This window comes from Oreochromis niloticus, linkage group LG23, assembly GCF_001858045.2.
Source record: "Oreochromis niloticus isolate F11D_XX linkage group LG23, O_niloticus_UMD_NMBU, whole genome shotgun sequence".
Classification (NCBI taxonomy): Eukaryota; Metazoa; Chordata; class Actinopteri; order Cichliformes; family Cichlidae; genus Oreochromis; species Oreochromis niloticus.
In genome coordinates, this window is record NC_031986.2 from 33806608 (window position 1) to 33833985 (window position 27378).

Sequence of the window (27378 nt, forward strand, 5' to 3'; positions counted from 1 at the left end):
AGTGAATGACTCAGACAAGTCAGGAATTGTAGTCTCAAAGAAGACAGTCACCAGAACACTGCACAAGAATTGACTTGCAGAACAAGAAAATGTTCCGGTCAAGAACTGCCTCCAGAATACCAAAAGGAATGTTACTGACTGGCCTACACGACGCCCTGACTTTAAAATCTGTGGGGTGAACTGAAGATCAAGATCCATGCCAGAAGACCATAAATGTGAGAAAGCTTGGTGAGATCTGCCAAAAGTAGAATGGTCTGGGATTCCTCAGCAGATAAATGTGAGACTTGTTGAAAAATACATCAAATGACTGCAGGTTGCTATCAGCAAAAAGGATAAATAATTTGTAAAATAATGTGAAAGGCTTTTGTGAAGAATTTTATTTCTGTGTGCAAAGCAGTGTGTTCCTGACTGATGATGCACTGTACTTATGCAAGACCATGCAAAGATAACACAAGTTTCAAATATGCAAACATACAGGTAGCAAAGGAAGTGGTCAAAAGGCAAAAAATGACACATGATAATCATACTTGCCAACAAAGCAAACTGCTCTATAAAAGGCTCAGCCTGAGACTCCTACAGTACAAACAAAGGCTAACCATTTTGCTGGCATCATGTTCGGTCTGCAGAAATTTCTCCTCCTCCTTGTTCTGACCTGCTTTGGACAACTCGGTAAGAATCACAAGTTTTTGTTATTCTTCTTCAACCACTTAATGAGGCATTCATTTAATTTTCCTTTTTTTCTTTTACTTTCTTCAGTGCATGGCATCATACATGGAGGAAAATCCCCAGAGAGTTCAATGCGATATATGGTCTCTGTGCAAAACAACGGCGGTCATGTGTGTGGAGGGTTTCTCATCACTAATAACTTTGTGGTCACTGCCGCACACTGTTATGATGAGTGAGTAATCAAACAACATCTGCTTAAGTCTCTTTCTTAAAGATAATTCTTTGCCTTTATTGGATAGTGGAGCAGTGAAGATTAGACAGGAACACGAGTAGCGAGCAGAGAAAGATGCGCAGCGAAGCTCTGCTCAATTTCAGTCATGTGGCACATGGTTCACTGCCAAACCAGTGAGCTAAACGGACGACCTTCTGCTTCAATCTCTGATTCATGTCATTAAAACAGATTTAGAAAATGAATTGAAAACCTCTTAATGATTATTCCTTCAGCCACCCCACGCATGTTGTTCTTGGCAACCACAATCTCAAGAATGGCCAAATGGTAGCGATTAAAAAAAAATTCGTCCATAACAGTTACGAAAGCCCTGAGACGGGTGATGACATCATGCTTCTAAAAGTAAGTACATCTTTATATTAACAACAGTTTCACATGAAATATATTTGTGGTCTTATTTATATTTTAACTTTATGTTGTGTGTGTCCAGTTGGCAACCACAAACGGTCTACATGATGTAATTCAACTTCCGCATGCTGAAATAGATCTAACAGCAAATGAAGTGTGCCAGGTGGCTGGATGGGGAAAAACTATGAGTGGTGGTAAATATGTTGGTGAGCTGAGGGTCGTGGACGTGTCTGTCATTAACCCACAAGTCTGTAAGAATCAATGGCCTCAACTTCCTTCCAGTGTTATCTGTGCAGGTGGATATGGCACAAACAAAGGATTCTGTCAGGTATGTAATCTGTCCAATGTCAGCGGGTTTCTTTTTGATAAATGTACTGTATTAAACACTTAATATAAACTGACCAATTAAAATGCTTCCTCCTCACAGGGTGATTCTGGTGGTCCTCTGGTGTGCAAAGGGTTTGCTGTTGGTATCGTTTCTTTCAACCACAACAGAAATTGTAACTACCCAGATAAACCCAACGTCTACACGGACATCTCAAAATACCTCCAATGGATCGACATGATTCTACAAAACCACCAAGGATTGACAGTAAAACCCCACATGTTTTGCTGTTTGCATTACTGAAATGTCAGCATTTCTGATTGCTCTGTCAATGTAGCCAAGACAGAAATTAAAAATATATCCTGCATGAAACTGTGTTTTTTCTTCTGTAACAGTGATCATTTTAGCATTTAGCTCAATTTCCACAAACTGAAATAGAATATTTAGATTTGTAGTGTGAGGTCATTGTGACAGCTACACTTGATTCAAATCAGTGAACCTGTATGAGAAAGAATCACTGTGACAAATTAAGAATTATTAAGTCAATATTGATGAGGAACTACTGTGATAATCATACATGAAAAAAATACAAATGTGATTAAAAGTTCGGTGGCATAAAAAGAACAAACATTTAAATTTTGTTTTAATAAAGTGTCCTGTGCTCCTACTACATGTGGATTATTACCTGTGTGTATTTTGCAGTATAAAAAATCCAAGCAACACACTGAGTCATTTTGCTGAATTAATAATCACCCATCACCCGCAGGGGCGATCGTAACTCAAGAGTTGGCTGTTTGACTTGTAATCGGAAGGTTGCCGGTTCGAGCCCCGGCTCGGACAGTCATGGTCAATGTGTCCTTGGGCAAGACACTTCACCCGTGGCCTACTGGTGGTGGTCAGAGGGCCCGGTGGCGCCAGTGTCAGCAGCCTCGCCTCTGTCAGTGCGCCCCAGGCTACAATGTTGCTACAATGTAGCTTGCCATCACCAGTGTGTGAATGTGTGTGTGAATGGGTGGATGACTGAATGTAGTGTAAAGAACTTTGGGGTCCATAGGGACTAAGTAAAGCGCTATACAAATACAGGCCATTTACCATTTACCCATAACTTTCCCACTATACAAACATCAAGTGGTGGTTTCTGTGGAGTTGGGACAGCCAAGTATTCCATAATTTTGTGTTTATTCTTAAAGGTAGCAGATGAAAGAACAAGAAGAAAATGATTTTCCATAAAAAAAACAAGTTGAGTTAGTCTATTAAAATGGTATTTTCTAAAGGTTGATCAGTAAAGTCCTGACAAAAAAACACTCTTTATGAGCATCAGAGCTCAAATCTTAATCTGGAAAATGTGGTTTCTGTGGTTCATCTTGTTTACTGCAGGTAGTGTCATTCTGACTGCATCAAGTTTTTCCATTGTGAGGAAGGCAGTGCCTTTCTATACTTGTCAGATACATTACTGTGTCTCAAACAAAATATAAACAGGAGTCAGAGAAGTAAGAACGCAGCCAGGCCAGTGAGTGCCAGCTTTGAAGGGTTACATGGATGATTTAATAACTCTTCTTCAAACATCATTTGGCTCCTGGAAAGGCTTGAAGAACTTCTTGCATGGACCAGGATGAAACCGTGCAAATATCACATTCTCTCCATACAGAAAGGTGGCAGGGAAGAACTCATCTGTTTTACAGTGGATGGAGAGAGGATGCCACTGTTATTGTTCATATATGATTATAATCCACCAAGAAGGAGAGGAAGGAGCTAGTCATAATTTAGGTAGCCTGGATAGAGGGGGTATAAATCAGAGCCCTCAGCCAACAACTGATCATGGCAGAACTCACTGTCCAGTGGAAGGGAAGGATGGAGTTAGCCTGTGAGAGAAAGAAGGACAGGTACCTTGACCTGACAACTGGGTATAGTGAAGCAAGCTGTAGAGGATAGAAAGAAAGACCTGTTGTGGGGAAGACAAGGGTCCTAGGGATAGCTGCGTGGGGTGCAGGGAGGCATCCCTGCTGTTGCTGCACCACCACCAGATGTTCCAAGATTTCCATCAATAAATTTTTCATCACAAGACACAAAATATTCACAAAAGTTCTCAGAAAAAAATTAAAATTGATTCTTTTTTCTATTTTCTTGGATTAGTTCTGTTTTCTAAGAACCCTGCACTGTGAGAGCGTCTGCTTCTGGACAAACTGCTCTCAACACTGCTATTAGCTTAGCATTAACTTGAAAATTCTACTATTTTAATAGATGTTGTGCTGATCAAAGTCAAAAATACATCTTTTGAAATATAAAAGATGATAATATTTTTTAATTTAAAGCAAAAGCATTTTCATGTTCACACACTAGCATTTTATTTACCTGCTGTGGAAAAATTTGTTTTAGTGGCCACTAAACAGAGAGAATGTGGTACAATGTTACAATAAAACTTTATGGGTGTCAGACACACACACACACACACACACACACAGCTGAAATAGCCTAAGAAACCCATGCAGATTGGAGAGGTGGGCAGGATTAAAATCAGTTCTTTAAAAACTGGTGACAGGTATGAATGATAAAGGAATCACATTTGTACGATGTAAAGATATATACAAAAAGTCTAAAATGTTCAACTATCTTAAAACGACTGAGCATCGGACGCCTTCTCCACATATTCGGGCTATACAGCACCAGATTGCTAACAAGCACATGTAGTACAATCACTTTTACAGAGTAAATATTGAATAACGAAGTCAGATAAGTGCTTCAAACACTAAATGAGTGATACATCAACAAGTGTGAAAATTTGAAGACGTGTTTATGCACATGTTGATCTACTATAGTAACAGCTCATCTTTAATCTATGGTTCATCTAGTTTGCTGCAGAACTCAAAGATGATATCATTCAGCTGTGTCACGTCAGATATCAGCCTTCTTTACTTGTGAGTATGATTAAACTGAAGAGATTTTAATGTGTTTTAAAATCAGAAAAAAGAAGAAAGGCAAAAGTTTATCAATTATACTGTGCATACTGTTTGCTTAATCTGCCGTATCAACAGGTCTACAGTCTTTTGTTACATTGGCTGTTGCTTAAGGATCCATAGAACATGAAAGAAAATATATAATATCACATAGTATATCTACAGAGAATAGTTTAAAGTTTTAACATTCAATCCACTGACTACATAAAAGATAAAAAAAAAAAAACTGCAGGGAGCGTTTGGCTCGAAATATGGTGAAAAAGTCCTAACTATCAACTCTGTGTCGCCTGCTGTCCTCTGGTGTGTAATGGATTAGCTGGTGGCATTATTTCTTTCAAGAGCAATTTCAATTGTAACTGCCCAGGTGAACCCAACGTCTGTACGGACATCTGAAAATACACTACCAGTCAAAGGTTTGGACACACCTCATTTAATGGGTTTTCTTTATTTTTACTACTTTTTACATTGTAGATACTAAAGACGTCAAATACATGAAGCAAGATATATGGAATTATGTAGCAAAATAAATAAATAAATAACTCTAAATATATCTTATAGTTTAGATTCCTCAAAGTAGCTACCCTTGGCTTTGTTGACACATATGCTTGGCCTTCTCTCCATGAGCTTCATGATGTAGTTACCTGGAGTGGTTTCACTTCACAGGTGTGCCTTGTTAGGATTCATTTGTGGAATTTCTTGCCTTCTTAATCAGGCTGGGACCATCAGTTGTGTTGTGCAGAAGTCAGGTTTGTACACAACTGACAGCCCTATTTGACAACTGTGGGCAGAGTGCAAGAGTGTGCAAAGCAGCAATCAAAGCAAAGGGGGGATATTTTGAAGAATATATCAACAGTATATATAGTAATGAAAATAAAGAAAAACTATTAACTTGTTTTTTTGGAATGCCAGTGGATTGATCCCTGTCCATGTGTTACCCCAATTCATCCATCAGTGTTTGTGTGTTTACCCTCTCTTATGATCCAGGGATATTTTCAGATGCAGTGTTAAAGTTTTTGAACGTGGTTAGCAGTGTTGGTCAAGTTAGTTGAAAAAAGTAATTAGTTACTAATTACTGATTTCTTCTCCAAAAAAGTAATTCTTTTACTTTACTGATTACTTATTTTCAAAAGTAATTAGTTACTTTACTTAGTTACTTTTAAAAAACATGATAAACAACTTCAATATGTAATAAAGCAAAAGACCTTTCAGCCCAATTCTATTTTTTCCTGCATAATCCATCATATAAAATTGAATCAAATGGAAACGTCTGTTTTCAAAACTTGTTTTATAAGTTTTAATCTTTTAACTTCATGCACTTTGCATCAAGCAAAAATTAAATGATATGAAACAGTCTTTGACTTGAAGAAATTTGTTTAACATTTAAACCTATTTATACTTTATGCGATACTGCCCATCTCTGATGGGGAGTACCTCATGTGGCTAATGATACTAAAACTAAATAAACAGGAGAAAAATGAGGTCCAAAAAGTCATAAATTATTTTCTGATCTTACGGATGATTCGTCAGGCTGCTCTGGCAGCAGCTGCAGATACTATAACACAGAAGATTAAAAAATATGATTATTCTAAAAACAAACTCGTGTTGCAGGGTGGTTGCAGGGCAGGAAGACAAATGGTATCTAAAAAAATTTGTTGATACGGTGAAAATGAAGGATTTCCTGCTGCGGTGATGTACTGTCTGCACGAGATGTTTTTTATTTTTGTCATGTCTAAGATCAATTAGTAAGTCAAAGGAAAATTTATTATGTCATAATATATTACTTTAAGACTTCAAATGGGACATTTACTAGAATGTTTTTTTAAAGAGTTTATGGGGGAAAACCTCGGACAGTTCATTTCTGTACATTTTGTCAGTCCAGTGAATCTATTTGCTGTAAACAAAGATAAAAATCTTAAATTAATAATAAAAATAGAAAATTTTAATGTCTTCAGCCTTACAGGGTGACGTGAAAACGCGTATTGCTCTTACTCTCAACAAGCAGCGGGCACCTCACCCGTGCCAAAGCACTCACAGGCGGAGGATAGTCCTCCCCCAGCTGCGATCAAGGCAGGAGATGTTCACACCTATGCGTCCAAACGGCAAATGAATCGCGCATGAGCGAAGCCGCTGCTCCCGCACTGACTGTTACGCAGTCAGTTCTTCTTTTACTGTTATGCTGTTTTGTGGATCACAAGGTTTAAAACTACTTATAAACACACACTCACACACACAAAGTAACTCCACCAGAGTGCCAATTTCGGGTCACTTTTGCCGGTCCAAACCCGGATAAAGGAGCAGGGTTGGAATTGTGACATTAAAAAACAATAATTACTAAAAGAAATTTAATTTGTAGTTTTAAATAAATTCTAACTGCATTTAGGACGTTTTTTACTCACTTTATGTCTCTTCCACGGTGTTATTTCTCTCTCCAATTAGGCGATGACGTCATTTAGCGACTTCTAGCGACTTTTAGGACAGCCAATAGCGATTTTCCTTACTGAGGAGTTGGCAACACTGGTAGCAACAATGAGATAATTCCCAAAACAGGAATAGTTTTACAGGTGACTCACATTTTTTCCCTCCTCATCTTTTTAATTTTGCATGCGTCTTGGGTCAGTATGTATATGGATCTCTGATTCATAAAGTGAATCAGATCAGACTGTACTGTCTGTGCAGTGTGCACTGGGTACTAATTGCACTGGTAACTGTACCATATATATTACAACAGACCATAGCCTCAGTTAATAACAGTTAGACTTTGCGCCTCACAAACCACCGTGAACTCACAGATAAGCTTTTAAGTAATAAGCAAGCTGTGTCTGTCCATCAGTAAATCTGTTTGACAGGCAGAAATTTGGGCTGGTGATAATGAAAATGAGGTAATGCACTGGTGCAAACGTTTTTAAGAACTGCTTTTGAGGTTATGATGAAATTGCAGAAATACAGCACAGAATTTTGAGGCGTCTATATAGACATTGGCTATATCTGGTTTGTTATAGTATCATGGAAAGAAACTTGCACCTGTTGTTAACGTAATTAACACAAAAGTAGCTGAAACTGATTTAAAAAAAAAAAACCCCTCTGTTTCTTAACTGACCAGATCAATCTCAGAAGTGTAAGTGACATGATGCTGTACTCTGATTAAAAAGTATTCTTTTCATTTTTTGGACCAGTGTAGACACACGGTGTCGCTTCTTTCAGCAGAAAAAAATGAATTACCCTGATGTAATGTCTTCAAAGGCACTGTCAGAATACACGTGACAGTTAAGTGTCTTTTGTTTTTTTCTCAGCTGTCTGCTGTTTAACAAGATGCAAAAATAAAACCATACTTAGAGTTTCTGTATTTATTATTCAGTTTTCTCAAAGTTCAATTTTGATTTGGAGTTTTATTTTTTTATTTAATGAACCAAAATTTTTTTGTCAGTGTTCATTGAGCTCACCACAAACATGTTGTTACTGTTACTAAAGGGATATTCTCTCTTCCTGCTTTTCTCAAACACCGCATTTCTGATTCTATAAATGCAAAATCACAGCAAGTGCATTAATCTGTTTCCTATAGTTTTTCTGGAGCATGCATTTAAAATCTATAATCTTATGCAGCAAGAAACCCAGTTTTAGGTTAAAGCAGAAGTATTGTCGGGGTGTGGTATATTGTGCTATACAAAATCGCAGCGTTTCTTAAGAGCACTCTTTTCAACACACAAAAGGGGAAGTGTAAGTATCCCATATTACCCGTAACTCAAACCATATATGGAAACAAACACGCAAACACAGACTTATTAGTGATGTGCGATACCACTGATTTCCTTTCCGATCCTTTCCGATCCGATACCAAGAAAAATCCAGGTGGTATCGACGACACTGATCAGATACCGATACTTTGCACAAAAACTTACTGTGTTATTGTATTTTAGATTATAGCTTCATAATGATTACCGGACATCAGAGTACTTGTTGTTATTGCTTAATTATGAAGAATTATCATATAGAAATAAAAAAAATCTGAAGTTGTGTGTTAATTGACGCTATTTGAACATGTATATCTTGTCATTTAACATGTATATAATTGCCCGGACATTCCAACAAAAATGTCGAACATTCACACTTTCCCTCATTCACAGTAGTGCTGTGACACTACAACAAATTTTAGTATCGATCTGATAACAAGTAAATACAGAGCCAGTATTGCCAAAGTTGATTAATGATTAATAATGAGATGAATTCTCAATTTGCAAATTCTGAACACATTTTAATCATCACTATATCACTGTGATTTTTACATTCCACAATAATTAGTTAACACAACAAAACACACCTTTGAGCTTTTCATGTGTTTTAAAACTGGGTTTTTGGAGACCTGGAATGTAAACTTTTCTTTCTCTAAGGCACACAAACAGATTCGGACATTTCACAGTGCATGTTTGAGGTTTATTTTTTCCAAAGAAATAATTAACAGAGTTCAGCGGGCTGCACACTGAATTTTGATACCAATACTAGTGTTGGTATCGATGCTGTCGATACTTGAATCGATCCGTCCACCTCTAGTACTTGTACTTAACTGCAAACTAGAATTAGGAGGAACAATTATGAACAACTAAACTTTCTGAGCATTGTGTGCATCTAGTGAGGCGATAAAGCTTAAATACCAATGCCCTTTAACATCAATTATGAAACCTTGTTTTGTAATTTTTACCAAGACCTTTACAAGACACCTTACAGCATGTTAGCAAACACACTTAAGCAATACAAAAGAACATAAAAAGAGACATTTGCTTCCCTAAACTTTAGTGCGGATTTCACCAGTGACCATGGTAGCCAGATACTTCCTTCTGCTGTTTGTCCTCAGTGGTAAGCTTTCATGTTTTTATGATAAAAAAAAAACAACTAAAATCTGACAAACACTGTGCAAGTTTTATTTGCTACCTATCCTACTACTAATTACATATTGTCCTGGATTGCTATAAACCCATGACGTCGTAGTTTATGTTTCAGGAGCTGACAGTTCTCGGATTATTGGAGGCCGAGATGCTGCCCCCCACTCACTCCCCTACATGGCCTCAGTGCAACTTCAAGGTCGCCATTTGTGTGGAGGAGCACTAGTGAGAGAGGACTTTGTACTCACAGCAGCACATTGTGAGACACGTGGGTACGCATTCAGTATTTGCTTTAATCAGCAGCATTTGCAGAACTGACAAAAAACCTCTCTATCAGTTTTTCTCCATATCATAATAGGTTTCTTCATCATGGAAGAAAAATTATCAACATTTGGTTCTTGATAACATAATAAATGTTGCTGCAATTTGTAGAATACCCACAGTCGTGCTGGGAGTTGATTCCCTGACAGGTACTGAGCCAACAAAGCAGCAGTTCCTTGTGGTCAAATCTTTTCCGCATCCAGGCTATGATGGACACAAAAATGACATCATGCTCCTCAAGGTGAGAACAACAGCTGTCTGCTAACAACTGGACGTGGATTAATGTTTCTTCATGATCATTTCTAATTTGCACAGAAACATAACTTATGATTTTAAGGTTATGCAAATCCTAACAGCGTTCAGCTTTTCAAAATATTTTTCCTGTTGTTGATCTCCTTCTCAGCTGAACCGGAGGGCCCAAGTGTCTGAAGCAGTTCAGGTGATCTCTCTGAAACCTGGCACGCTGAATCAAATCAGCCAGTGCATCACAGCAGGCTGGGGCGATATAGGCGATAACAACACCTTACCAAAAACGCTTCAGGAAGTCAACGTCACCACTCTGCCACACAGGATATGCGAAAGGAGATGGGGACAAGTTCCCATCACACAGTCGATGGTTTGCGGTGTGGGATCCCACAGCCTTCAAGGCTTCTGCTCAGTAAGAGACTAAAGTGTCTGAGCACTGAGAAAACCTGAAAAACCTGTATTTTTGAACAAAGCCCACTTCCTGTTAAGTGTACTTTATCATTTCTCTTCAAGGGAGACTCAGGTGGACCGCTCGTGTGCGATGGAGATGCAGCGGGTGTTATCTCTTTCTCTGGGAGGCGATGTGGAGACCCCCAAACCCCCGATGTCTACACACGCATATCTTCTTTCCGGGCATGGATTCAAAGGGTGTTGAATGACAATTAGGCCAGTTAGACTAACTGATAATGTGTCGCAACGCTTGATTGGATTATTGTGCTGTAGCCATGATTTTTGTAATTCTGCACTCATCACAGATATCCTTTTGCTTTAGGTGTACTTATCAGGGTTAGGAAAGGTTCATGCATGCTTTTTTCTTCTTCTTTGCTGTTGCTGCACTTCAATGTGTTTCAAATAAGAACACAATCTAAAATAAAATACTTTTGCTCTACAGTTATTGTACATTGTGATTTTATTTATTTATTTTGAAAAAACTGGATGGCGTACCGAATATTGAAACACTCAATTCATGCAAATCATTTTCCTCATCATGCAGTGATACTAGTATAATGATACCTCATGGAAGAGTTAAAATATTTAGCAAGAAGCACAGGCTGTATGCCTCACTGAATATCTTTGTCATTCTCAGTCACAGGGAGGCAGCTGCATCCCGTTCCAGTTGTTTTTTAAAAAAAATTTTTTTTTTTAGGTATTACAAAAAAAGAAGGCCTCACACACTGTCATCTTCATAACTGCTGCATTTCAACCATATAACATTTTTGTCTCTGCTATTAAATATCGAAAACTCACTCCACACTAAGCCTGACTATATTTGTTCCTCTCTAGAATATTTTATTGGATACTATTTTTTTTAAATTAACCTCCAGTTTTTACTTTTTTTAAAGTGTGTTTTTGAAATTATGCTTGACTGACTGTTAAAACAACAACTGCAGTACTCTAACATACCTTTAGGGGGAGAGCAACTAGTAATGGCTTTATGGGAAACACTGCATAGCTCATATAACATCATACTGAATATGTGTTACTGGCTCTGTGCATCTGTTAAAATAAGTTTAAGATTGATTCAGATGATTAAGGCAGCCCAAAACATGAAGGTCACACTATGCACGTGTCCTTGTCATGCGTCTAATATTTGTCCACACCTATTAACTCCTAATTCTAAGCCTGCACATTTATTTTTACAATATTTTAAGTCCATCTAATAAAAAAAAGTTTCCTTATTGTTATGAAGTATTGTTGTAAGCTTTAAATTTCCGTGTTTTAGAGTAATATTCTAATTTTACAAACGAAATGCTCTCACAGCTCAAAAAGTGACGCCAAAAAACTAAAATAAATGCCCTCTGTCCCTTTAATTGAAACCATAGGCAACTCCTGCGTCATAGAAAATTCTGACCTCATTTTTCCTGCTTGTCGGCTGTGTTGTGTAGCTATCTTGTCATCTTGCTCGTGTACTAATGACTTAACCGCTTTATTTCTCATATTTCTGAAACACACGAGCTGACAGCATTCACGAATCACTGTCGGAAACTGTTTATGTTTTGTGTAAAAAAAAAAAAAAGGCAGTTTCGCGGAAACCAAAACATCATTTCCCATCACTCCCCGCGCCCTGCTCACATTCTTCTCTACGGCTCTGGTGACTCACGGCTTGACGGGACATAGAGTATCCTCTTCCCTCCTTTCCCTTTCCCACAGGTTTCGCGAGATTTTACATAGGCGGGTTGGTGTGTGGCAACATTTCTCTGCTAGACGAACTGAACAATGCTGATATGAAATCTGCTTAAAGGTAATGAAAATATGTTCCACGTAGTGAACAAGGCTGTAAACGCACAGTTTTTAGCTGTGTTTGCTAGCTGCCATTAGAGACACCGAAGAGTGTGCTGGATGTATGTGTCCGCCTACACTTACCTACAGTAACATCTGCATTGAGGTAGAGCTAAGACTGTTTCTGATAACCTACAGAGGTGGTGTGCTGGCTTTAGTCCAGGACAGGTAGGGTACATGTGACGTAAAGGGTCTAATGGCCTTGCCAATTAGCTTTTATGTGTAACTTGGTGAGTCCTTTGCGCCACACTGTAACCTTCTAACGTTAAATCCTGTAATTTCGCACATTGCAGTGAAACGGCTTTTCTCAAAGTTGTCAGTCGGTTTTGTTACGACTTTGTGATCCTAAGATGAGCGGAGGCTTGCTGTCAACTATAACAAACACAGTCTTGTCTTAGTATACAGTGACCTCTATGGTAATGTTGTGTCAATAAATACCCAGGAAGTTATTCCGTCATGCAAATTCATTGGCTCGAGGACTTGTCAGTCTGTTGAACAGGCAGCATCTGTTTCATATATATATGTGTGTGTGTGGCATCTCTTAATGTTTAATCATCATACATGTGCTTGTCAGTTTGGCAGCCAAACTAATTGTCCTGTCTTTCTCTTAATTAGTAACCTTTGCATTTCTGGAGGCATGTCCAAGAAAAGGGGCAGGTATGTCGATCTGCGTCTGTTGTATGTATTTGATGTCACATTGTGCCATTGTTGTCACAAAGAAGTCACTGCAAGAACCCCCCCCCAAGTGTTTTAATCACGTGGAAGCCACAGAAATGAACAAATAGCTGACAAATGTGACAAAAGTCATACTGCATTTTGACTCGGGTGCATTTTTAAAAGAGCAAATTAGGTTAGGTTGTTGGACCTGTGTGTAAGGCTCAGGCTCACAGACTTGCATCTTCGTCTTGTTTCTACCAGAAAACGGAGCAGCGGGGAACTGAGTGACACAGTAACCCCAGACCCCAACTGCATTCTGGGAGTCCGCATTCAGCATAACTGGCGTGAGAGGGGGAATCAGAGCAAATGGAAGGGCACAGTACTTGACAGAGTTTGTGTAAATCCTTCCCTCTTCATGGTGAAATACGATGGCTTTGACTGCGTCTATGGCATTGAGTTGTTCAAGGATGAGAGAGTGTCCAACCTACAAGTGTTGTCAGAAAAAGTTGGTAAGTCAGTGTCTGCCTTGATTAGTTCATCATTAATTAGTTACAGCTGGGTCTGTATTGTCCTCTTTCATGCTTCTGTCTCCACAGTAAACAATAAAGTCAAGATACCTCCAGGGGCGGAGGACTTGGTTGGCAAAGCCGTTGAGCATTTATTTGAAAAAGAAGATGGAGAGAAGAATGAGTGGAGAGGCATGGTCCTCTCCAAAGCACCAGTTATGACCAACTGGTATTATATTACTTATGAAAAGGACCCCGTTCTTTATATGTACCAGCTGTGGGACGACTATGCTGAAGGAGACCTCAGGATTCTGCCTGAAGCAGGTATTGCTAATTTCTGTTCAATGGAGGCATGTTTTATACAAGACTTCTCACAGTTGTAAACATTTTTGTCCTACGGCATTAGAAATGAGTTAAACTGGGCCCATTTTATGTATGTAAATCAATTTTACACTTTGAAGATCATTTGATACATTTTTTTTCTGTTGGCCATGAATACCATGTGAGCTAAAAAAAAACCCATGACCATCTTATCAGTCGTATTTACTTTTAGAAGCACTCTGGCAGAATGGCGTGTTTTAAGGGAAGTGCCGCTCGGACCGACCGTTGTCTGCAAAAATAAAGTATTTTAAGTTAAATTTGAGTATTACAGATACCTAATATTGCTGCCATGCTGTGTAAATAAAGCCCAAGGATTGAATCAATAGTATCACTAAACGACCATTTCCAGCCTGTGTCTGGACATGCAGAAATTTCCACATCTGATTTGGCAGAGATAGGTAGCAGAGATAGGTATTCACATTAACTTCAAGTGAAGTTTAATGCAAATAGAGAGATCTTTATGCAAAATGCTTTGACCTTTATAGTAGGTATCGGGACCAAAGTCAAGTATAAAAACAAAGTAAGTTTTTTTTTATTTGTGAAAACTATGACAATTACACCATTAATTTTTTTCTTTTTATCAACAGCTTTCACCAGCAGCAGGATTTTATTTTACTCTTAATCTCTTCTGTAATTACAATCTTGGTGTTGTAGTGATTAAACTCTCTCCACAGAAAACAAGCACCTGTTGCCTGCAGACAGGAAGCCAGGAGAAGAGACGGAGAGTCTCGTTGGGAAACAAGTGGAGTACGTTACTGACAAGGGTGTGAAGAGAACAGGCCTGGTCATCTACCAGGTCCCGGCCAAGCCCTCTGTCTACTACATCAAATATGATGATGACTTTCATATTCATGTCTATGACCTTGTCAAAACCACCTAGAGATAGTGGACACTTTTTATCTCATTCCCCGACATCTCTCCACCTGCTACTGTTCCACTCATTGCTACAATCTGTTATTCAAAGCCTAGACAGGGTTAAATAGCTGACATGCTTTATTGTTCAGAAGTCAGTGCAATCTCTTTTTATTTCTTTTTTTTATTTGTATGCACAGCATAACTGTAGCACTGCTATGCTTGGCTGTTTTGCAGAGAGAGAGTTTTTGTTGTGTTGTTGCTGCTCTACTTTAAATACAACTTTAAAGTTTGGACAAAGTCAAAGATTGCACTGCACAACATTTGTGCAGCACTTTCACGTCTGTCCCCAAAAGTGCTCCTCTTAATTGAATTCCAGTGACTAACGAAGCTGCTTAATATCTCCTTTCAAAGGGCACTTTATGTTGGCTTATCTAAATTGACGATAAGTATGACACACACCTATGGACTAGGTGTTTTCCACTGAGGTAGTTATTAAAAGAAATGGGCAGATGCAAATGTGTGTGTGTGTGTGTGTTCATCAAAGAATATCAAATTAACTTAATACCAGAAGAGATAAATGGAAGTTGCATTGTAAAATCATCTTAATTGAGGCTAATTCTTTTTAAAAGCCAACATATCCCTGCACCTTTGCACCACGTGAAGTATTGCAGCTTTCGTGGCTTGGTGAAGTGGCTACACGCTGCATATGCCATTCGTGCTGAACATGTCCTTGTGACCTTGAAGGAAGGTTTCTGCACAGGCCCTAAATCCTAACATCAAGAGCGCAAATAACATGTTTGTGCTGGTAATTGAAGTACTAAATTTGCATATGAATTTGATCCCACTGATGTCATAAAGTGCCTTCCGGCTTGTCATTTTGCAATACTGTACTTACCATTTCTCTGACTGTGCTCTTAATGAATCTTTGCCCCCGGAGGCTGCTATTTGGTCCTCATTTCAAAGTGGCAACACTGACAGCTGGAGCAAAGTTTTAAAACTATCAATTTGTATTAGTGATGTGTGTGTGCTCTTAATGCAGTTTGAAAAAGTTCTTCAAACATAATGCACATTATCATTGGTTGTATAATCTCACTGTTGACGTTGTGGGGAGCACTTTATTGTATAAAGTTTACATATTTAGGTAATGGTACACTTTAATAGTTTCCCCCAAACGGTGTTTCCTTAAGTGCAAATGTGGCAGAATTTCGCTTTAAGATACACGCATGTAAAAGAAAAAAATAGCTACAGTACATAATGACAGTATTTAATCTACGAAACTTGTGTAAAATTACTTGTAATGTTGCCTGTTGTGATTACTTCAGTTTATTAGAGTATCTCATTAAAATGCCACACCAGCTTCTTGTGAAAAAGTAATGTACATTAATTAAAATATGAATATTTAAAGATTGTAATCAACCGATTTGTTCAGTGACTAATCTTGACTCCTGCCTTTGGAACTCATAGTCTTGCAAATATGAGCAGCCAGTTTCCCACTCATGGATTAAACATAAGAAAATTTCAATGAAGAGCTCCACTGGGATCAGAAATTTATTTTAAGATTAGGCATAATCAATGTCTGGGAAACTAAGCCTCTGTTTGCTTGCCACGTGGACGTCATCTCGCTTTCGTTACCGTGTTGTAGTTGCTGAACTGGCCTCAGTCTTTTCAGCCTTTGCTTTTTTTTTCTGCATGCATCATATCTGATCAGTGCCTCAAGGTTTAGAAACTTTATTTGGATGTGAAGAAGTGACAACACGTGGCAGAATGGGTAATGTTTTCTTACATTTAAATAAAAGAAAAGGATGACACTAAACATCACCGCTCGCGGTGCTGTGGAGTGTGTCTGCATCGTGTACAGTGGAGTCAACCGATCATAAATGGCTGCGTGTGCTCTTCCTCACGCTTTCAGTCATCTCCCCCTCTTTTCAAGTTGTAGCAGAATCAGCAGTAAACTGTGTCATTATTATTGTCATGATTAATAAAGATTTTTGCACATTTGTATGGTCTTTTTGTCGACCGAGCACTTTATGTTATATGACTTGATAGATCAAACTAAAGATGAGACAAAATCTTTTAAGATTGATATATTGCTCACAAATAGTGAAATTGCATATATATATATATATATATATACACACACATACAGATATTCTTAACATTTTTTGGGCAAGGTGAGGGCAGAATAACACTCTCTACTGGACAGTGCTGATAGCAACTATTTGGTATACACAATTTTGAGGTATACACAAAATGAAAGATTGCCTTCTTAAAAATAAAATTTTCTTCCCATTATGTACATCTCCCACCAAAGGCCACTATCAGTTAGAAAACCACAGTACCCATTCAGCAGAGTACACTCCTTGCTTTTAATCTTTTAATCAAGCAGTTTTCTTTGACGTTGTGTGTTGCTTCATTCTTATGGCAGGGTTCAACATTTGAAGAAGTAATGTCAAGTGCAAAAGTCAAAAGGACTGATAATGTGAGGCTGCCCAGAGAGTTCATGTTCACTTTGTGAGGTCCTTCAAGTACTGCAGCCCCTGACTTGTGTATTCAGTGGCTTTTGTCGGGGCCTCAGAGAGATTTGAAATCGTCCACCGTACGCCTGCAACAAAAGAAAAAAGAGAAGTTTGGGTTTTAGATACTGAAAAATCAGGGTCAATATAGGGTCTAGACCAAAAGTAATACCAATACCAAAATTATTTTAAAACAAACTACTGCCTCCAAACAATTTTAAAACTATTACTGCATGTAACAAGTGAAATACACAACAGAAAGTCTGTGCAAAACTTGTGACCACAGTAAATTTTTACCCTTGCTTTTTTAAAAAAGGAACAAATAATTGAATTCTTACCAGAATTCCACGCGTCCACAGGAGAGAACTCAATCTTAGGTATGGTTGGAAGCTGAGCCTGACAAGAGGGATAAGGTGCATTAGTTTGCATTAGTGTTTATTATAACTGGACAATACAACTACTATTCTGTCCAGTGCAAAACAGTAATAAAAAAATAAATGCATAAATAAACAAATCAGGTTTTAAAATAAAATCATGAGGAGGAGACACATTTGTACATTGTTTCAAGTGAAAACTTGCTTGTTGGAGTTCGTGAATAAAATCATAAGTAAGAAATGGATAAATACTCTTGCTTCTTTTCTTTGTTTTGTTTGTTTGTTTTTTTTAATCACTTGAACTGATTTGTCAGCAAGAACTAGGACCTGTACTATGAAGCAATTTCAGCATTTCCTGGATATCTTTCCATTATCTGACTTCAATTAAAATAACACTGAGAACCATGATGAGCAGAATTACAAAGGTGTTTATCGACTAAGCCAAGCCAGAGTTAAAAAAATCTAGCTGTGAGTGTATTCAGCAAGATGTTGGCAGCAGTCGACCAGTCAGAAACATGGGTGGATCTTACAAAGCTACAACTATGATATCTGAAAAATTTGAAAAGATTAAATAATACAGGCATATAGCAACAGCAGTGTTGAAGCTAAAGGAGTGGTGTGAGTGTGTGTGGGAAGAAACGGACAGTCCAGTAGTATTAAAAGTGCTGTATGAGCATGAGCACTTTAAGCACTTTGGTCAGTAATGCTGGAAAAGATATTTACTTTAATAAAGTCTTAGTCTTAAATCTGGTGAGTCTCAGTTACCAGACTTAAGACACAGGAGAATCTGAAGAATTGTTAGAATTGCTATTGACTATATTTTCAACCTGATGAGCTCTAACCCAGACCACAACCTGCTCCAGAGCTAGTTAGGTCTGCAGCATACATTACCACGAATCAAAGTACATGCCTCACAAAGGTTTATGATGTCATGATTGTACTGTAACTATGTATTCATTAGAGCGTTTCTGATCTCATAAGAGAAAGGCTAGAAAGCAAAAAGAAATTTCTACACATTTATGGTATGAGTCATCAAATTTGCTGTCTGCAGCACTGATCTATTTAATGCAATGACTTTTTAAAACCATTTTACTTTATGTTGTATTAGGCCTAGTGGCACTGATCCAGGAAGACCTAGTTGTTTATGACGTGCATCTTGTACCTCCACACCAAAGTACTTCATCCATTCCTCCATGGCGGGTGGGATTACTGCTTTGGCCTTCTGCAGAGCCTCTGAGCCCTGTTCACTGTTCCCCAAGAGACCAGAGTCATAGGCAACATAGACAGCTCCTCCTGCAATGGTCACCTTGGTGGCCAGTCTGGAAATGAAAGAACAGATGCAGTAATGCAGTTAATCTGAAATACCCCAATTTCCCAACAGGGCAAACTGAAACTACAGACACACGTAGTTATTATCAAAGTAAACAACAAATTATTCTTTGATGCTAAGTTATCAGTTAATAGTTGGGAAATTTACAACTGCCCACATTAACTCACGTTATTGCAGAAAGTTAGTATATCAGCCCAACGTTAAACTCCATAAAGAAAAGCATATTTTAAGTCTTAATATTGGAGCTAAAACGAAAACAACTGAAAATGACCTGGTATGACTGACAGCTAGCTTAGCCTAAGTTAGCTTAATTATCAATAAGAGCATTTAGACAAGTGATAGTATACGAAACCGCGGGAGTTGAAATAAAAATACTAACTTCATAACAGGCCAAATCCTCGTCGCCATCGTTCAGCGCGGTCTATTCTCCTTTAAGAAGCTGTTATTGCGAGAACTCCGACAATGAGCCGTAGATCAGGCTAGCTGGTTAGCTTCACTGAAGGACAACCCTGCTTGATGATCCGTGTGCACCAGTGTTGTGTAAATAAAGTTGCTGTTTCAAAAGTCAGGGCGGATGTAATTTCGGAGGCGCAGATTCGTCAGCCTTGATTTTTTAAACTATAAATTTATAGGCAAATAAATTAAAGATTTTGGGGCTTTGGTAAATTAAAAAAATATATAGATTTTTTAAAAGCATTAAAGTAACAAAAAAAATGATTTGTGTCCATGAAAAAGGGCAGGCCAGTCTGACCAACCCCCGCCCCTTACAAAGTGGAAGGAGGGGAGAAATAGTGGGTTGCATAAAATGCACTTTGTTTTCTCAAACTGGGATTGTGAAAGTTGGCAGAAACTTCTAAAGCTTAGCATTTTCGCTCAGCTGCTACCAAATTGTCATAATGGGCGCTGTCACAAAAGTTCTTTTAGCTAGTATATGTGTTGCTTTCCTGGCTGCCAAATGGACTTCACCCAGATTTGATGCCGGTAAACTCTGTTCTTTGTCATTGTGAGAAAGTACTTGCTTGTTTTTAGTTGCAAACTTGCAGCAGGCATGCAGGTTTGTCCAGCAGACAATAATGTGATAGGTGTTGGGCCTACAGTGGTCCAAACATATGCGTGGTATGCATTTGCAATGTATTAGGTAAATACAGCTAAATAGAGTCACACTTTTTTACTTAACTTAAAAATGAAGGTTTCACATGAAAAAGGGAAGACTCATGTGCAGGAATCCTAGCTAGCCTACTCGGTTATGTCGTAGTTATAACTTAGTATCTGGTAACACCTCATTATTATAGTCATATAGTCATTGTTTGTTATACATATGAAGTCTGTTTTTAATAGACATCTATCACATGTGCAGTCAACCCCGAAACTGATGTTTTTTAATATTTGATTTAATTTTTGAAGCTCAAAAGCACCCGGGCCAGTAACTTATATGAGGCTTTATGGCCAGGCGTAGCCAGATTAAGGAGATAAAAGGTCTGAAGTTGAGTCCAAGAAATCAATTTGCATGTTCAATATGGGTTTCGAAGAATTAATGATGGAATCAAAGGCTGAAAAAGCAAAAACATGAGCTATAAACCCAGAAACCACAGGAATGTTTAAATTACCAGTTACATTCTTGAAAAAAACAATGTACAGAAGGCCCGGAAAACAACAAAAACAACAGCAGATATCAGAATTCTGAGTAAAAATGCCAGGTCAGACTTTGCTATTAAAAAAAGGATACATAAAATCTGAAAAAATTAAGCCAACAATTTATATTAGAAAAAAAAAGGTTTGTGATCTAATACATGCCACATTGTTAACAAATAAAAGGCAGTTTTATGGTGTGGGTGGGTATTACTGCCAACTTGGAAAGGTAATAGTAACAATTTAATGATTTGTTAAAGAAAATTAGTAGAAACAGCACAAAGTGAGCGAGTAATTGATGATATTCTGCTCTCCGCTTGTGACCAAGGCCTTACCAAAGAGAGAATCCTGCATTTATTCACATTTTGAGAACACACTGTAGAGTCAATTTTCCACAAGCAATGAAATTATGCGGTCCATGTCAGTGGACTAGTGTTATGTATACTTGCATATCCCATGTGCTCTACTCTGCAACACTGTAACCTTATGAAATACCACATTTTTTAAATGCCTATATTTCACAAATGTACGACAGCGCAGGACGATTTGTTTCAGATGCCTTGTGTTTGCTTTGGTTAGTAATAAAATGCAGTTTGAATGGCTGCTTCATGAACCCTAACCCTTCATGGGAATAAGAAGTGGAATAAGAGAGAGAGGGAGAGCATGCAGTTGATTGCACATTTAGCTAAACCTTTGAGAGGAAAAGGGTACTGACATATGGCTCCATTCTCCAGCATGGGGAGTGAAAATTTTTAAACCTGCAGGATATTTAAATGTTCATAGCACCAGGCAAAGAATTAAAGCAACAAACGAGTGATATGGGACCTTCAAAAACAAAATACAGCATGGAAATTCTGGTGAAATAAATAAATAAACACAATATCCAAGCATTTTACTAGTCCAAATGAAGAGTATGCATTTTGCAATTTCTCAAGATGGAAAAGTTTCAAATGCCCTTTGACCTGAAGCAATATATGGAGGATAAAGCTGGGCGATAGAACGATAACGATATGTATTGCGAAATAACTTTTTCTCGATAGAAAAAATAAACTATTGCGATAGGCCTCATCTCTCTTGTCCTCTTAAAAAAAAAAAAAAGAACAGCCAATCCAAATTAAGTAGCGCAGAGCCGAACCAATCACAGCTGCAGCGTCACGTCACGTGACTTGATACGTACAGCACAAGTGCCAAGGCTCACATGTATATTTGTTTTTGCAGCCGGGCTGCCCAGGTAATGAAGGAAATGAGTTTGCTGACTAGAGAAAAATCAACCGAGAGCGTGAGCGAAGGTTACCGAAGAAAAAACAGATGATGGTTCCAATACCGGAGAGATTGTCGAACGGAAGGGCCACAGAAGTTCCGTAGTGTGAAGGTATTTCGGCTATTTCAAGTCTGACAAAAAACAGAGTAGCACGCACTGTAAATTGTGCCGAAAGCAAGTCTGGAAATACAATAAAGCGGTGCATGCTCAATCTCTGACTGAAAGCGCTAATTCGTCATTCGGCTTTTGTCAGACTAAAGTAACTGTTAAAACTGTTTGAAAAGCTAAGCTATACAACAAGGAGAGATTGAGAATTTCCTTTTAGTTCTCAGTTTATTTGATATTGACAAAAGTTAGTAAATTTTGTCTGTTCGTCTGTAAAACAAACTAAGATTTATTTTTAGAATTAATATTTTGTTTCTAAGTGGAACTGACAATTTAGTAGTCTGTTTTGTTTGTTCTATTTTGAAACTTAAACGCTTTAGCGGCTGCCTTTTGTGTAGTTTGTAATATTTGCCTTTATTTATCTGAAACTGAAGTCTCATGTTCCTTAAGTACATCTACCCTGTTGAACTTATTATGGGAAATAAATATTTAAATCAAAACAAGCTGGTGATTATTTCACATTTTACTTGTGAGCAACGGCACATTTAAATCTTACAAATATAGTTATTTGGCTTATATTGTGATATATATCGTTATCGCCTGAAATGAAAAAACATATCGTGATATGAAAAAATCTTATATCGCCCAGCTCTAATGGAGGACTAAGATTAGCTTATCTTTTTAGGGTATATATCTGCCTAAAGAATGATTCTAGATAAACTAAACTATTTCATTGTCATCAAGTTCACTTAAAAACCTTTTCTGCATGCTTAGACACATTAACAATGTATGCAGTAGTTACTGTGGTCATTTACTCTATTTATTGTTGACTAATAGAAATAACACATATTTTTATTGTTTCTATAAACCTTTCATGTATTAAAACAATTCCATTCCATGTTGAATACGGTAAAACTTTGTTTCAGATTCTCTCAAAGGGGCTAGGGTACTGGTGACTGGGGCCAGTACAGGTATTGGTGAACAAATGGCGTATCATTACGCCCGCTTTGGAGCCCAAATTGTTATCACAGCAAGGAGGGAGAAAGTCTTACAGCAGGTCAGTTTACGTAATAACAGGTTATTGGTTGAAATTCTGCTCATAGATTGCCATTTACTTCTGTTGTTTTGTGCCAGTCATGAATAGAGACATTCTTTAGTTCTTTCATAAAACTAACCAAGTGCATTTTTAATGATTTTGGCCTGTAGGTAGTAGAAAAGTGTCTGAGCTTAGGAGCCCAGAAAGCTTTTTATATAGCAGCAGACATGGCGAATGAGTCTGACCCTGACAAAGTGGTGGATTATGCTCTGGAGAAGCTGGGAGGTTTGGATTACCTGGTCCTCAATCACATTGGGCCTAGCCCCTTCAGCATGTGGAAGGGAGATGTGGATCACACCAAATGGCTGATGAAGGTAACAGAGCATTTTGATGGTCATTCAAAACAGGAAATGGAGAGACTATGCTGATTCATGAATGTTTGTTTGTGAAGGTCAATTTCTTCAGCTATATTCAGATGGCCTGGAAAGCTTTGCCCTCCCTTGAGCAAAATAAAGGATCACTGGTTGTTGTCTCATCGCTCTTAGGTAGGTTTGTTTTTATACTTCTTCAGCATTTTTATACTTTATGCTTTTTTATGCAGATGATGACAAACTATAAAATACAAATTGTATGTGTGCACATATATACCTCCTAATACTTTCACCCACCAATTACAATTAAATTGACATTTTTTTAAAGACACTTTCTACTGCAACTGATAAATAAGTGATGGTAATACAGTAATTAAGATTAACTTAATGTATTATGATGACAAGAGTTGATAACCCACTCTGGAGCTTGTTTGTGTGCACCAGGTGGCTGGGCCATAAGTTCTTGTGAGCTCAACTAAAACAAGCCCAAAATGGTCTTGTACCATGGGTCAACTACCTGCAGGAGAATCTGTAGAGGGAAAGTGTTTTCTGGATTGGGCGCCAGTCAAAGTCAGAAGTACTGATTGTCCAGTTGTTGGCTTTTTTTGGTGTAAGGGACGTGGACCCTGATGAAGGCCACAAGCCAAAACGCATTGGTCAATTATTAAAGCTGTTCTTCGTTTCTCAAGTGTTGCTGGAGTTCCTGCTTTTTTAATTCTTTCATCTTCTCCATGCACCTTGGAAGCAGGTGAAGTTGTGCCAGGATTTTTTGCTGTAAGGGACGTGGGGACATCTTTATTGGGGAAGGAGCCTAAGTTTTGGTAGGAAGTTGAAGAATACCCACCAGAGCATGAAAGTGACCACAAAGCTGACCGCAGAAGCAAAGCTGTCGATTTCCTGATCAGTCTGCCTTGTTATGCTCATTTATTTATATGGGCTGGCGGTAGTGACCAAAAGAATAAGATTTGCACATACAAGTGGCTGAAAAAAGTATCCTTCAAAGGGTGTCTGGGCTCACTCTTAGAGATAGGGTGAGGACCTCAGTCATTTACAATGTGCTTTAAGTAGAACTGCTAAGTAGAACTCTTAAGTAGACCTCTCCTGGCATGTCTGACTGGCAGGAGGCCTCAGGGCACACCCAAGTATGACAGGAGAAATTAGATCTATTGGCTACCATGGGAATGCCTGGGTATTCCCCTAGAGCACAGGTGTCAAACTCCAGTCCTCGAGGGCCAGTGTCCGGAAACTTTTCCATGTGTCCCTGCTGCAACACACCTGAATAAAATCAGTAGGTCATTAGCAAGACTCTATTGAACTTGTCTGCATGTTGAAGTGGCAATTCAGCCATTTGATTAATGTTACAGCAGCTCATGAGTGAACGAACATGGTGCAATAAAAGTACTTTAAGAAGTACAGTTTCCAAATGCTTATATTGACTTGAGTAGGGTTAGGTGTTGCCGCCTCAGCATGCAGTCAAGTTCTATAGAGTTTTGCTAATGACCTACTAATTTTATTCAGGTGTGTTGCAGCAGGGACACATTTAAAAGTTTCAGGACAACAGCCCTCGAGGACTGGAGTTTGACAACCCTGCTCTAGAAATATTGGAAGAGGTGACTGTGGAAAAGGACTTTTTCATAATTAATTTCAAAGTTCTTTCCAAGTACAAGAAAATAAATGATATAGAATCGATTTAAAAAAAAGAATAATTGACTAGACCAGTGGTTCTCAAACGTTCATAAGGCAGTTTTTATTAGTCATTACCAATAATATGCATAACCATCCCGTGTGGTTTGTGATTCAGGGAGCAGTTGAAAGAAGCGTTGTTAGAATAAAAGTGACCAGAGTTGAAAAGTGATATAAAGGTCAGTATATTAGAATCAGCGAACTCTAAAAAAAATATTTTACTCACATAAATCATATTCATCAAGTTGGTTATGTTTTCCTGCTCATTATCTACCCACCTCCCCTTCTGCAGTGGCGCTCGGCCCCTCAGCAGAGCCCCTTAACACAGTTTGCGAACAGCTAAACTAGACCAAAAGATGAAAAGTTGGACTTAGAGAGCTCAGAGATTTGAAATGGCCAAGGGGGCAACAGAAGTTACAACACGTAACAATATAACAAATAAAGAAACCAAACAACTGACATTCAGTACAGACAAATGAATAGAAACTTGTGAATCATATACAATAACAGACGATTACAAGAGCAATATTAAACACAGGCACACTGAAACACACACAGCAGTTCTCTAATGCGTTTAAAATGGACTTTGACTCCCCGTCGTAACCAGTTCTGACAGTGTTTGAAAGCTCCAAGAAAGCTACTGAAGACGCGTCTCCTACTCTAACAGTTGTTGATGCTTCACAGGTAAAATAACTTCTCCTTTCGTGGCGCCATACACCTCAACCAAATTTGCCTTGAACGGGTTCTTTGGGTCTCTTCGTCACGAGCTGGCTATGAAGAAGAGCAACGTGTCCATCTCTGTCTGCACACTAGGTCTCATTGATACCGACTCAGCTATGGAGAAAGTCCGGTTAGTCAAATATATGTATGCAGAAATATTTGACATTGTGTATTTTGAGATATTTTTGAGTTAAGTGTAAGAATTTTCTCTATCCTAGGGGCATCACTGATGTACAAGCCTACCCCGCCACAGATGCTGCATTGAACATCATCATTACGGGAGCTACAAGGCAGCCAGAGCTTTTCTACCCTTGGTTCACATACTTTATAGCTATCACCAAAGACTGGTTTCCTTCTGTCACAGATTATATAATCCAGAACTCCTACAACTACATCCCATGAAGAACATTTATTCAGCACAACTGAAGCACAATTATACATGTTCCTAATTATAAATATCAACATTTAATTTGGATTTTGGCCTAGCTCTTTGACATTTTGATGCACCAAGTTTTGTGGGAAAATTTCTGACATTTCAGTTTCCACTTTTCTCATCATTACTTTGAGAGCAGTCCAGTAATAAAATGTATACAGATAGAAAAGCTCAGGACTTGGGATTTTACTTTTTGGGCTACTATTTTAACATTTTAGACATTAGTGTCTGTGTCAATAGTACAGCCACTGCTGTCCAAACATTATTGCACTAGTACTTGAAAACTCCAAAGAAAAAAGTCTGATTTACTACTAATAAGACAACCTCACCCCTCCATTCAGCCCTCCCACACACAGACTCAATACCTCACATGAGATTCAGTTATGAAATAAATGAATAAGTTTCATGTTGCTGCTGATAAAGAACACAAAACAATAAACCAGTTTCCCCCTGACATGTTTGTTGGTGTTAATTATGGTTAATGAAGGGAAGGAAAGGTAGATCATAATAACAGACCACATAAGTCATCCATAATCTATGTTTGCACAACAGAAACGTCTTTGTACCATAAAATGCAGTTTAGCATATTTCAGGTCGCTACAGCTCAGTGGAGAAGTGAAGAGTAGTCAGGAAGCTACTTGGCTGACACAATAGAGAAGCCCAAAGCAAACAAATAAAGTCAAGAATGTGAAATCATGTGAGGTATGTAGTAATAACAGGAAAAGGAGGATAATGCACATAAAAGCAAATGGAAAAAAAATATTTGTTTTTTGTCAGTGAAATATTTGTTCTGGACCTTAAAGGTATGAAGACCTAATAACTTTAAATTTTGATTTTTCTTGTGCGTGCTAACTCAAATGCCACCATATATTGCCAGTCATACATATTAAGGTAGACTTAATATTTTACTCTCTGAAAAAACTTGATTAGTGCTTTGAATGTCCACAGGAGGGCAGGAGTGCCAAAACCGTTAGGAGTCAGAAATTCACAGCCTTGGAGCAAAAGACCAACTGAGCTGAAAATACAGATAAATTCTTAATAAAAGTACACTGCAGATTGTTTTTTATGCTAAAATTTGTCAATAGCTGGCACCTTTACAACAGCTCACATTAGTTCACTCTAGTTAAAGTTACAGAAGTAGTTTAATGTCCAAAAGCAATTAATATACAAAAATACTAACAACAAATGAAACTGGGTGGTTGTTAGATGTACAAGATTCAA

At 38.2% G+C, this 27378-nt stretch overlaps 5 protein-coding genes across 8 annotated transcripts; 4 read left to right on the forward strand and 1 right to left on the reverse strand.

Annotated features, from left to right (window-relative positions):
* The first annotated feature begins 572 nt into the window (after nt 1-572).
* Nucleotides 573-2000, forward strand: LOC109197061 (trypsin). Its single transcript, XM_019352130.2, has 5 exons — nt 573-669; nt 757-898; nt 1171-1297; nt 1386-1631; nt 1731-2000. The coding sequence occupies exons 1-5, from the start codon at nt 612-614 to the stop codon at nt 1929-1931; spliced, it is 774 nt and encodes a 257-aa protein (XP_019207675.1). The 5' UTR covers nt 573-611; the 3' UTR covers nt 1932-2000.
* A 7312-nt stretch (nt 2001-9312) lies between these two features.
* On the forward strand, nt 9313-10914 carry LOC100703283 (mast cell protease 1A). 2 transcript variants are annotated; one of them, XM_019352287.2, is made up of 5 exons: nt 9313-9430; nt 9575-9728; nt 9889-10018; nt 10181-10435; nt 10537-10914. In XM_019352287.2, exons 1-5 carry the CDS (start codon nt 9391-9393, stop codon nt 10687-10689), a joined length of 732 nt encoding a protein of 243 aa, XP_019207832.1. In that variant the 5' UTR covers nt 9313-9390; the 3' UTR covers nt 10690-10914. The 2 variants fall into 2 exon arrangements, with proteins under 2 accessions (XP_019207832.1, XP_025759172.1); XM_025903387.1 differs by having other exon boundaries at nt 9344-9430; nt 9563-9728.
* A 965-nt stretch (nt 10915-11879) lies between these two features.
* Nucleotides 11880-17012, forward strand: LOC100711131 (spindlin-1). Of its 3 annotated transcripts, none has more exons than XM_003451320.4 (5): nt 11880-12265; nt 12919-12960; nt 13222-13469; nt 13557-13790; nt 14522-17012. In XM_003451320.4, the coding sequence occupies exons 2-5, from the start codon at nt 12941-12943 to the stop codon at nt 14725-14727; spliced, it is 708 nt and encodes a 235-aa protein (XP_003451368.1). In that variant the 5' UTR covers nt 11880-12265; nt 12919-12940; the 3' UTR covers nt 14728-17012. The 3 variants fall into 3 exon arrangements, with proteins under 3 accessions (XP_003451368.1, XP_005478735.1, XP_005478734.1); XM_005478678.3 differs by lacking the exon at nt 11880-12265 and adding an exon at nt 12327-12409; XM_005478677.4 differs by lacking the exon at nt 11880-12265 and adding an exon at nt 12353-12471.
* On the reverse strand, nt 15906-19472 carry micos13 (mitochondrial contact site and cristae organizing system subunit 13). The gene is made up of 4 exons (XM_003451319.5): nt 19299-19472; nt 18752-18908; nt 17554-17611; nt 15906-17304 (listed from the first exon to the last, which is right to left on the reverse strand). The coding sequence occupies exons 1-4, from the start codon at nt 19325-19327 to the stop codon at nt 17207-17209; spliced, it is 342 nt and encodes a 113-aa protein (XP_003451367.1). The 5' UTR covers nt 19328-19472; the 3' UTR covers nt 15906-17206.
* Nucleotides 19473-19716: 244 nt separating this feature from the next.
* On the forward strand, nt 19717-26611 carry LOC100703009 (hydroxysteroid 11-beta-dehydrogenase 1-like protein). Its single transcript, XM_003451373.5, has 6 exons — nt 19717-19900; nt 22841-22971; nt 23121-23324; nt 23402-23495; nt 25689-25854; nt 25943-26611. Exons 1-6 carry the CDS (start codon nt 19816-19818, stop codon nt 26124-26126), a joined length of 864 nt encoding a protein of 287 aa, XP_003451421.1. The 5' UTR covers nt 19717-19815; the 3' UTR covers nt 26127-26611.
* The last annotated feature ends 767 nt before the right edge of the window (nt 26612-27378 follow it).